The following is a 12,349-nucleotide window of genomic DNA, read 5'->3' on the forward strand; positions in this document are numbered from 1 at the left end:
TGGTTACCTCCAAGGAACCAAGTGGTCACTCCCGCACATCACAGCATCAACATACTTTGCCTGCCAATCGCCCCTTTTTTTTTTTAAATGGGTGTATGGCAGAGACTGTTTACTGGTTTTTATAACATACATGTTTTGAATCGTTTAAAATACTAGTGGTCAAACTCCTTGGTGGTGACCTCCATCTTGGACTTCTCAGAGTCTAGATATTTCATGTAGCTTTGCTAAGTTCTATGGACCGCACACCATTGTGGTGAGTTGGAGGGTTTATGTTTGCAGATTAACCACTTGCTTACTGGGCACTTAAACACCCTTCCTGCCCAGACCAATTTTCAGCTTTCGGTGCTCTCACACTTTGAATGACAATTACTCAGTCATGCAACACTGTACCCAAATGAATTTTGTGTCCTTTTTTCCCCACAAATAGAGCTTTCTTTTGGTGGTATTTGATCACCTCTGGGGTTTTTATTTTTTGCGCTATAAATGAAAAAAGACCGAAAATTTTGAAAAAAAACGCATATTTCTTTGTTTCTGTGACAGAATTATGCAAATTATTAATTTTTCTTCATAAATTTTGGCCACAATTTATACTGCTACATATCTTTGGTAAAAATAACCCAAATTAGTGGATATTATTTGGTCTTTGTGAAAGTTAGAGAGTCTACAAGCTGTGGTGCGAATCGCACAAAATTGATCACATCTGATGTACTGGTGGCCTATCTCGCTTCTTGTGACCCGAACAAGTCAGGAAAGTACAAATACCCCCCAAATGACCCCTTTTTGGAAAGTAGACATTCCAAGGTATTTAGTAAGAGGCATGGTGAGCTTTTTGATGTTGTCATTTTTTTCCCACAATTCTTTGCAAAATGAAGATTTTTCATTTTCTTTATTTTTCTCCACAAAATTGTCATTGTAATAGGTTATTTCTCTCACGTGGCATGTGTATACCACAAATGACACCCCCCAAAAAATTCTGCTACTCCTCCTGAGTATTACAATACCACATGTGTGGGACTTTTTCACAGCCTGGCCACATAGAGAGGCCCAACATGCAGGGAGCGCCATCACGTGTTCTAGAAGCATAAATTACACATCTAACTTGTTGACTACTTATTACACTTTTGAAATACCAGGACAATGACACGTGGCACTGATGACAGATGACACTAATATGTGGCACTGATGACACGTGGCACTAATACGTGGCACTGATGACACGTGGCACTAATACGCGGCACTGATGACACGTGGCACTAATATGTGGCACTGATGACACGTGGCACTAATACGTGGCACTGATGACACGTGGCACTAATACGTGCCACCGGTGACAGATGGCACTAATACGTGGCACCAATGACGCGTGACACTGATGACAGATGGCACTGATAAGTGGCATTGATGACACGTGACACTGACAACAGATGGCACGTGACACTGACAGGTGGCACTGATGACAAATGCCACTGATACGTGGCACTGATGACAGATGGCACTATGTGGCACTAATAACACGTGGCACTGATGACAGATGCCACTTATACGTGGCACTGATGACAGATGGCACTGGGGACAAATGGCACTGACAACAGGTGGCACTGGGGACAGATAGCACTGCGGGCAGGTGGCACTGGGGTGGGGTGGATTGCACTGGGGTGGATGGCACTGGGGCAGGATGGCACTGGGGCGGATGGCACTGGGGCGGATGGCACTGGGGCAGGATGGCACTGGGGCAGGATGGCACTGGGGCGGATGGCACTGGGGCGGATGGCACTGGGGCAGGATGGCACTGGGGCAGGATGGCACTGGGGGGGGCATGGCACTGGGGGGGGGTGGCACTGGGGGGGGGCATGGCACTGGGGGGGGTGGCACTGGGGGAGGATGGCTCTGGGGGAGGATGGCTCTGGGGGAGGATGGCACTTTTTTTTTAACTTTTTTTTTTTTTTTTTTTCTTTTTTACACTGACGGCTGCTGCAGCCGTTCTTCTCTCCCCTCTCACACGCTGTCTGTGTGAGGAGGGAGAGCGGCGCTGAGAGATGATCTCATATGTTTACATATGAGATCATCTCCCATTGGACACGCCGATCACGCTGTAAACGGCCGCTGTGATTGGCCGTTTACAGCGATCTGTGTTTGCCTGTCCCCGGGGGACACGGCAAACACAGAACTTCCGCGATGCGCGCCCGCGGCGGCGCGCATTGCGGAAGTAAACACCAGGCCGTCCAGGGACGGCCAGGCGAGGGAAGCCGCCCGCCCTAAAGCCGTCATTCGGCTATAGGGCGGGCAGGAAGCGGTTAAGTGGAGTATTATATATCTATCATTTTCTTCCCATTTCTCACCTCCCCACTCATTACCAGTAGGTGATTTGTGAAAGAGGCAGGGGGCTCCCTAGCACTGTTTTTCAACTCCAGTCCTCAAGGTGCGCCAACAGGTCATGTTTTCAGGATTTCCCTCAGCTGAAATGCCTGTGGTAATTACTAAGGCAGTGAAACTGATCAAATCACCTGTGCAAAATAATAGAGCCTGAAAACACAACCTGTCGGAGCGCCTTGTGGGCTGGAGTTGAGAAACGCTGATCTAGCATTTAGCTGCAAGGTCTGCTTTAAATATAAGCTTGAAAGTGCTATTTCTTTGATAAGTGCAAAAAGCTACCCGTGGATCCTGCCAGTAATCCAGCACAGTCCTGTGACTTCAGATACTCTTATGCATTCTGCCTAGTTTACTTCTGAGGACTACTAAACACCTTCCACCAATGTTATGGGGAAAAGAAAACATGTTCTTGGGCCATTGTGAATTTCAGTCCTGACTGAGTGCTGATACATTCCCACAATGCACTGCTTTAGTATCTGTCCCCTCTTCTAGCACTGGAGACAAGCCATGATATAGTATAACAAAAGTGTAATATATTGCATCGTACGTACGTGTGTGTGTGGTGATGGTTCTGCCAGTGATACACTTTTTGTCCTAGGGTGACAATGCTGCTCCGCCATAGATATGGTACAGTGATTGATTGTTGTCACTTTAGGAGAGGAAGTGTATCATTGGCAAAATCAGCCGGTGGCTGATTAAAAGAAAAAGAACCAATATCGCCAGTACATCTAAGGACTGGTAACATTTTTGTTTAGATACACTATTGTTTTACTATTATAGCATGGCTTTGTCTCCAATGCTAGAAGAGGAGGATGGGTAAATAGTAAATTCTGTATATTTATTGTATTCTATTTTGTATGTATTGCACACGCTACTAATAATGTTTTCATTACATGTTGCATTCTTTCGAGTCCTGATTAGAATTAGCCTGCTTATGTTACGCCCCTTGTTACCATACAAGTACAATTGTAATACTAATGTGTTACCTACGTAATGTGTATAAAAACTTCCAATTGCATCAAATAAAACCATTATTTGTAAAGATGCAGAGTATCTTTTGTGTCTGTTCCCTACCGCAGTAGTTATTCATTTGGAAACATTAATCAATATGGAGGATAGGAGTTGCCCATCTATAAAGTTTCCAGAACAGCTACCCCAGATTTTGCACTCTCCAGTTTTAGTAAATCAACTGTGGAAATGTGTCAGTGCTCAGGACTGCAATGGAAGGAGGACCCATAGTAAACCATAATAAAAAGCAACATTACACATGACCAGAACCTGACAATGACGTTTAATGGGTGGACAGATTAAAGGAAACATCACACGTAAATGGAGTCTAACTTTAAAGAGAAACCCAAATCACAAACTTAGCTGTAAAGATCCCCATTAGCATGATGTGTCACATATAAGAGAGCCCGACCATATATATATATATATATATATATATAATAAGCTAAAATTACATCAGTGATAATTGGAGTATTTCTCTATAGTGGACGCTGGGTGGAGGGCGATTCTTTTATGTAAAAGCCAAAACACATTTGTGTTAAAAATAAGAAATAAGTGGAGGTGTCAGTAATCAATTTATTAGGTCAGTTTTTTTTAAAGCAACAGAAGTCCAGAGTGTCCAAATAGTTGGCACCCGTTACATAGACATGCAAGACAGAAAGAATAGAAGAAAATATATATATTTTTTTAAATCACATCACGATGAAGAGCAGCAGGAGTGATTTGCCGCTCTGTGTTGTCGGCTGCACTAGGGGGCAGTGTGGTGCACAATCAGCAAATCACACGCCTCTTTTTTTTTGTGCAAGCTTTATTTGAAGTGTACAAAACATACACTTCATTTAATGCAATAAGCAGGTTGCAGTGTAATTCAGCCTGGTGGGCTGCAATAAAATGCAGCATGCTTCAGCGCTAAGCTGCATTGCAGTGTGAATGGGACACATAGGAATCTGTTTTCATGATGTCCCTGCTAGGGTTGCTACCTCCTCCCTTTAAAACCGAACACATTAATTGCACAGGTTCTGTGGCTGATTAAGGTAGTAATTAAACTCACTTGGTGCCTTATCTGCATTTAATTAGCCTCAGAACCTGTGCAATTCATATCTGTTAGGGTTTAAAGGGATGAGGTGGCAACCGTGGTGGACTGCTCAGAGTGTGAATTGTTCCTTAAAGCGGAAGTAGACCCATCCATTTACCAGTTTCAAAAAACTTTAAAACTTGGTAAAACTTTCATTTCCAGCACATGTCAGAAATGTAACACTCTCATTGGTTGTGCTCTCAACCAAACTGTCAAACCAATCCAATGGCTGGTGTCATAACTGATCACATGTGCATCATGGTAATTGTAGATTAAACAGAGGCAAAGATGGCAGCTTCCTTGGCTGAAAACGATAGGGTTTTTTTTACTTACACATTAATGGTTTCATAAACCATTAAACCCTTCATAACTGGTTTACGAAAACCATTAAAGTACAAGTAAAAGCACCTATCGTTACAGTCCTGGCATGCCAGTGTTCTGTCAAAAGAGCCAACTCATCAAAATCTCCAACCAGGTCACATCCAGTGATTTAGATGACTTGGCTGTCTTTACAGAACACTGGCAGTGTATACACTACAGTACACAATATAATGAGTGGAAACTGTTAGTCCACCCGCTAGTAACCAACATCACTGCCACCTTCAAGGCGGTAACAACTATTTTTTTATTTTTTTACGCCTTAGCCAGTGTTCTGTCAAAACAGCCAAGTCATGGTGTACCATGGGGGGCTAATTTACTAAAGGCAAATCCACTTTGCACTACAAGTTCACTTGGAAGCGAAGTTGCTGTAGATCTGAGAGGGACATGCAAGGAAAAGAAAAACGCATTTTTGCTTGTACATGATTGGACGATAAAATCAGCAGACCGCTGAGCTGTGGAGGGGGCAGAGTAGGTTGTCTCTGCGGCTAGTCGAGATGAGTATCAGTCCAGGCACCTGGCGGATCCCGGCTTCCATTGGTGACATCAGCAAGGGTCAGAGAGCGGGTCACGGGAGTGCAAAATGAACTGCACTCCTGTGATCCATAGAAGCTCAACCAAAGGACTGGCTGGACTTCTCCTTTCCCGCAACACATTGATTTACTAAAAGCTGGAGAGTGCAAAATCAGCTTCCAGGTTTTTGTCAAAGCTTTATTGCACAAGCTGAAGCAAAGCAACCGCAAGGCTCAGGTCACACTAGTGCGGGCTGTGCGTTAAAAGTCACGGGAATCCCATTGATCCCTGCAACCACATCGCACTGCTCTTGTGAGATGTACAGGGCTACAATTAATTCTAAATGGCACCACTCATGCATCTCAGCCTGCAATGCCGGTACGGGGGGGCGACCACGTGTTTGCGCCTTTTTGCGTAATTCGCAAACGTGGAATGCAGTAGTGTGAACCGAGCCTTTAGAGTCAGTTCACAGATGCAGTCCAGTGCATTTTCTTTTTTTATGCATCAAAAATGCAAGGAAAGTAGATTACATGGGTTCAAATGGCATAGTTCACACCATTGCAGTCAGTTCCAGTTAAAAAATGGTGCATTTTTTTTTTTTTTTTTTTTTTATGTACAGAATTGTACCGGACAGCAACAAAAACACATTACAGCAAAAACAAAGAAAAAAACCTTGGGTAACCTGCGGGGAAAAAAAAGGCACTGTAATGCATGAAAAATGCGCATGCAGAGTGCATTTTTATGGTGTGAACTGTAAGCAGAAATGCATTTATAACACATAAGAGTGCATTTTTGTGGTGTGAACCGGCTCTTAAAAAGCAGACCATACTCAGAGGGCTCCAATCCACCATATCAATGACCGCTTATGCCACACACACACACGATTCTACCAATTGCCCAATTTATCCAGAATCGTCCGACAATCTCTCGACAAGTATAGCCGTATAAGTGAGAACGCTGCGCCCCCTCTACATGGACGGCGTAAATCATCACGCTTGTCCTGCATACAGCACAGTATGGGGTCCTGCACTACGCAGCTGCCCGGCCAAAATATGTAAATGGCATCATTAAGGAGCACACTGCACTGCTCGCTGCGCCCACTGATCTCTGACATGCGGGTCAGCGATGCAACGTGTCAGCTGCCTCTCCTCTGGCTGCCCATCACACAGGATAATTACATGCTAATTGTGTGAGGAGGCCCAGCTGACAGTGCATGGCCACGTTCTTCAGAGGCTGTTTACACCATGCTGAGGTCTGAGAGGTGGATGCTGGACTTGCAGGCCCTTTCCTCCAACCCGACTACTTCTCTATGCATATCGCAATGAGGGAAAAAAAGGAATAGCATAAAATGAAAAAGGAGGGGGGTGGTAGAGAGAGCATGGAGGAGGGGGGGGGGGGGTGGCGGCGAAGAAAAGCAGCTGACGGTGAGAGGAAAGCTAAGGACACAGACAAAGGAAAGAGGAAGGAGGTCAAGGGGGGAAAAAAAAACCCTCCTGACTGTCAGCGAGGTCCAACATGCAAATCCCGCTTGCAGACAGACTGCATATTTCCATTACAAAGAGTGCAAAGGTTGGAGAGAGAAACTCGTTAGCAATGGGAGGATATTGAGGTCACTTTGAATTTACACCATCTAATTGGCAAACATGAGCCAAGCGCTGCTACTTATAAAGTCCTGGCAATTGTGTGCAAACGGCGGCATAATAAAAAAAAAAAAAAAAAAAAAAAAAAAAAGGACGACGGGGAGATTAAAGGGCGAAAGGCAGGTTTGCACATTAAAGTGCAGTAAAAGACCGGAGGCAAGGCGATCGGGGTTGAGCCGCGGGGCTGGCTGCGACAAGGCATGATGTAGCGCGTTCGGGTTCCTCGGTCACAGGAGGAGTGAAGTGACCGCGCGCCGCGTGTTACCAGAGGACAGGACAGAGTGCAGGATATGGAGCAGAAGCAAAGCCCCCCGGTTGCTGTGGTAACAGACTTGACACTGGGCAGGTTGCAGGGAGCTGTCTGAGTTATTATTAGGGACATTACGTGAATGCGAGCTGGGCATGCGCACACATCTGCCATCAGCATCTCCTGCGATTTTAGGAATGGATTCTCCCGCAGGTCATCATCTCTTATTTAAAGAAGAAGAACTCCAGGCTCCCTCCAGAAAAAAAAAAAAAAAAAAAAAGGCAAGCAGCTACAAATACTGTAGCTGCTGACTTTTAATATAAGGACACTTACCTGTCCAGGAATCCAGCGAAGTCCTCACCTGAGCTGATTCTTCAACTGGCTTTAGGTGGTGGAGGCGCCGCCATCTCAAGTAAGGGAAACAGGAAGTGAAGCCTTACCAGCATACTGCTGGGACCTGCAATGTATCCCTATCCAGGAATGCTCTGGGAGGGGGCCGGGGTGATCTGTGCTGGAAGTGGGAGCATGTACCTATCAAAACCAGGTAACCCCCACCCGCCCCCCCCCCAAAAAAAAGTGCCAAATGTGAAGGGGAGGGGGTCAGATGCAAACAAGCAGAACTTGTACCTTTTAGGTGAGGTTCTGCTTTAAAGTGGTTGTAAAATTGTAAACCCTTCCATATACCCAGTGAAGTGACTGGCCTCAGGTGATACAGATGAAAAATCCTCCTACACAAGTTGTACCTGTTTATCTGCAGCCCTCTCTACTCTACATCCGCTCAAATTACAAAATGTACAAAGTTTAGCTAAGCGGTCAGAAAAGGGGGTGGAGAGCTGACATTACACTCTGCAGAGCTCTGATTGCTGATTGGAGGGAAAGGACACACCCCCTCCATACAGCACACTGGAACAGAACTGGAGCCGTCAAGCAACTGAAGCTCCCTCCCCATCACTTTTTTTTTCCTCTTAGTGTCAGGAAAACTTGTCAGATGTGAATCATGCAGATTTGGTTGAACTAGATGGACTTGTGTCTTTTCAACCTCACTATGTAACTATAGCAGAGGAAGGAAGCAGCAGACAGAAATGACACTTTGTGCTCTTGTGACAAGTACACACTATAGAGCAGGGGGGTCTCCAAACTACGGCCCTCCAGTTCAGGAACTACAATTCCCATCATGCCTAGTCATGTCTGTGACTGTCCGTTTTACAATGCCTCATGGGATGAGGAGGGATGCGGACACCTTAACATTTTTTACCTTAATGTAAGGAATTCATTAAAGTAAAAAATGTTTAGGCTTTACAACGGAGGTAAGGCTTCACTTTACAAAGCATACCCAATCACATGCAAGGGAAAAAAAAAAAAAGGCATTTTTGCTTGCACGCGATTGGATGATGGAAGTCAGTAGAGTTTCCCCTCATTTACCAAGTTCTGGCGCAACTACGCTTGAAGACTGCAGAGAGCACAGTCTTTTTCTTTAGTAAATCAACCCCCTATGGGGTATGCAAAATGTGGTGTGGCTCTGCATGGTAACCGATCAGCTTCTAACTTCAGCTTGTTCAATTAGGTTTTGACATTAAAACCTGGAAGTGGATTGATTTCTATGTAAGGTTGCACCGGATTTTGCACTCTCTGGTTTCAATAAAGTGTGGCTGACTCCCTACAGCATGGGCAGGCACCCTTGAAGAGGTGGAGATCTGCTTGAACAACATGTGAGAAGTCAAAGATCACTGGGCACAGCGCCCCCTCCTCACACCTGATTTAAACCTCGAATTTCCATACTATCGTGTCACAACTGTGTGCATTGCATGGCAATCGTGGGTTTAAATCAGGTGATGAGGAGGCAACATAAAATCGCCTCCTCACCACCTGCCAACACACTCTGATCACGTTCCAGAGGAGCAGCAGTGTCTGCTGCACTTGTGAATGGGCCCTTCGCTGCATTTGGCAGCAGCAACCCTAGGGCTCATTCACACGTAAAGTTGGGGGGTAGTAAAGCCCAGACCACAATCTACAGGTTTCTGACCCCCGCCCTACAATGGAAGCAGATGCAAAAGAGGAGCTATCCTTAGCCTTTAAGGGAAAAGTTAAAGTTGACTTTTGTTCACTTTTTTTCTAAATTTCAGCTCCTCTATATGGCATTAATATATATATTTTTCAAAAATAAAACAACTTTCCATTAATTCTACACAGGCTTTCCTCACTCTCTTCATAGCCGCTTAAACACAATGCCCCATTACGTCCGCCTCACTTCCTGGTCAGACTTTAGGTCCTTACACAGGAAGGAGTTGACCAGCTGATCTCATTGGCACACACCCTGCATCATCTACCCTCAGCTGCTCAACTCCTTCCTGTGTCATGAACTAAAGTCTGACCAAGATGTAAGGCAGAAGTAATGGATGAGTGTTTTAAACAGCTATGAGGAGAGTGAGGTAAGGGCATGTAGAATTAATGGAAAGCATTTTTTTTTTTTTCAAAAGAATAACATTTATACTATATTGGTACAAGGGGGAAATGGAATTTTTTTTATTTATTTTTTCCTAAAGAAGAAGGGGGTGAACAAAGGTGAACTTGGCTTTTAAATGCCTCAACCACTATGTTACTAATGGGGCGGTTTTACTAAAGGCAAATAGACTGTGCACTTTTCAAGTGCAGCTGCCCCGGAGCTTAGTAAATGAGGGAAAGCTCTGCTGATTTCCATCATCCAATCAAAAATATATATTTTTTTACTTGCATGTGATTGCAAAGTGAAGCTCCCCCCTCATTTACTAAACTCTGGAGCAACTTTGCAAAGTGTGCAGTCTATTTACCTTTATCCATTCATCAACCTCAATGTCCTTTTCGGACATCTAAAGCAGCGTTTCTCAACTCCAGTCCTCAAGGCGCCCCAACAGGTCAAGTTTTCAGGCTTTCCATTATTTTTGCACAGGTGATTTGATCAGTTTCACTGCCTTAGTAATTATCACAGCCGTTTCATCTGAGGGAAATCCTGAAAACATGACCTGTTGGGGTGCCTTGAGGACTGGAGTTGAGAAACACTGATCTAAAGTATGTTCCCGAAAGACCAAACCGCACATACAGGTCCAATTATTGACAACTGACCCATGTGTGGCCACTTACGGTGATTATGAGTTTTTCCACGCAGTCCGGGGCCACGCTGTGCAGGTGGGTGAGGTGCAGCTGTAGGTGGATCTTGTTGTTTAACATATCTTGGCAAAGTGGGCAGCGCAGCATCGGCTGCACGGAATGCTGCGTCATGGCGTGGACCCGCAGTCTATTGACGTCTGCATTGGTGTATTTGCAGTATGGACACTGGAATTGCTGGAGACAGGAAAGACAAATGAAGGGAAAGCATGAGAGCGGGCAGCAGAGAATGATCATAGGAGGAAGAAGGACGACAACAGATTTACAAAAAGGCAAGAAGTAGAACAGAGACGGCTACCTGCTGCTCCTTCTCCTCGGCAGATCTTGGTCTCTTTGGGGGAGGCTCGGCACTCGGATTGGAGGGCAGCTTGGCAGGTACGGAGTCAGGTGGATCCCGCTCAGGTGGAACAGAAGGCGCTGCGACAAAATGAACATAATAAAAGTTTTACAATCAGTCCTGGATCCGGCTTTCATTAGGTCCTCGATCTGATAGAATTCATTTTTAGAAATACTAAAACATTTATTAATACACTCCAGGCAGATATAAAAGACACAAACACAGCCCTGTATTCATTCTTCCATCTTTATGTGAAGGCGTTTGACTTGGTATCATTTGCTTGCAGTCCCTGTACAGCAAAGCTCAGACTGGGGAAGAAAAAAAATCAGCACAAGGGAGGTAGCAGTGCTCATGTTCTTGCAAAGGGACATGCTGATTTGGAGGAAAGCACAGTACAGAAAAAAGTGGGTACATCAGCCATTTATCAAGGAGGCCACCAGATCCCAGCCCCCCTATGGGAACCAGTATGGAGTACATGGATTTTTGGGGGGCCCCGTGCCATTCTCCCCCCCTCCCCCCCAATTTTGGTGGGGTACCTTCAAAAACCATACCAGAGCTAAGTGTCTGGTATGGAATTTGGGGGGGGGGGGGGTTGGGCCCTCCAATGCAGTTTTTTTTTACAGTTAGCTGATGAGTCATCTGTTAAGGACGCGGCGGCCGGCTTCCCAGTCTGCTCCTTAGCAACCAGCTAAAGCCAAGGACGCTGGTGGCTGCCGGCTCCAAAAATTCTCATCTGAACTGCATCTAAAATCGCAGCTGAACCGCTCAACAGCAGCAATTCGCAGTTGCGCAAAACGGAGGGGAAATTTGCACCGGACATGTGCGAACCTAGAGGCTTGTGGTGCGGTTTTAACACGCCAAAAACGATTGTCAACCACGTCGAAAATGCTCATAGGGCATTTGGGGGGGGAGGAGTTTAATGCTCGTTAAATGCTAATCGATCGCACCCATTAACGCTATAGGTGCATTTGCATCTGAACTGCATCTAAATTGCAGCTGAACTGTTGAACAGCTGCAAGTCGCAGTTTCGCAAAACGGAGGGGGGAAATTTGCACCGGACATGTGTGAACCTAGGCGTTTGTGGTGCGGTTTTAACACGCTAAAAACGATTGTCAACCGCGCCACAAACGCGCATAGGGCATTTGGGGGGAGCCTTTTTAAATGCTCGTTAAACGCTTATCAACCGCACCTATTAAACGCGCATGAACGCTACAAGTGTGTTTGGGAAGCGTTAGTATTTTGAGCAAGTGTGAACAAGCCCTTAGAAATCACACAGTCACACTGTCTGGCTCTATGGTACTGTACCTGTTTCCCTATTATTAGTGTCTTTAGCGCCCTCTGGCTCCTGGTCTTTCGGTACCTCCGCTGGCTCAGCATCTGCATCGCAGGCTCCTTCCGGGTCCTCTGCCGGCTCTTCTGAAATAATAATAAATGGGTTGGATTGAACGGCTGTTTTGGGGGGGGGGGGGGGGTGCTTTAGCCATTAAAAAGAAACAAAAACTATCTGATGGCAGAAAAAAAACATTGCAGGCTCCATTTCATAACACGATACAAAGACCAGGACTGTGTAGATCAACTCTGAACCAGGTAGTCTGAACTACGAAGGAAGAATCCTGGTTGGGTGGTAAAGGGATAAAGTA

At 45.4% G+C, this 12,349-nt stretch overlaps 1 protein-coding gene across 4 annotated transcripts in view; it reads right to left on the reverse strand.

Moving 5' to 3' along the window:
- Positions 1–12,349, reverse strand: part of ZFHX3 (zinc finger homeobox 3) — a 140,035-nt gene that overhangs the window by 17,170 nt on the left and 110,516 nt on the right. For 2 of the 4 annotated variants that reach the window (XM_077452086.1, XM_077452057.1), the window contains exons 5-7: positions 12,015–12,125; positions 10,671–10,789; positions 10,349–10,549 (exon numbers count right to left, since the gene is read on the reverse strand). In XM_077452086.1, the coding sequence (XP_077308212.1) occupies positions 10,349–10,549; positions 10,671–10,789; positions 12,015–12,125 (431 nt within the window). The remainder of the gene's footprint in view (positions 1–10,348; positions 10,550–10,670; positions 10,790–12,014; positions 12,126–12,349) is intronic. The other 2 variants (XM_077452068.1, XM_077452078.1) reach the window with 2 other exon arrangements.

This window comes from Lithobates pipiens, unplaced genomic scaffold (assembly GCF_037356315.1).
Source record: "Lithobates pipiens isolate NorthernLeopardFrog02 unplaced genomic scaffold, aLitPip1_a1.2 Scaffold_10, whole genome shotgun sequence".
NCBI lineage: Eukaryota > Metazoa > Chordata > Amphibia > Anura > Ranidae > Lithobates > Lithobates pipiens.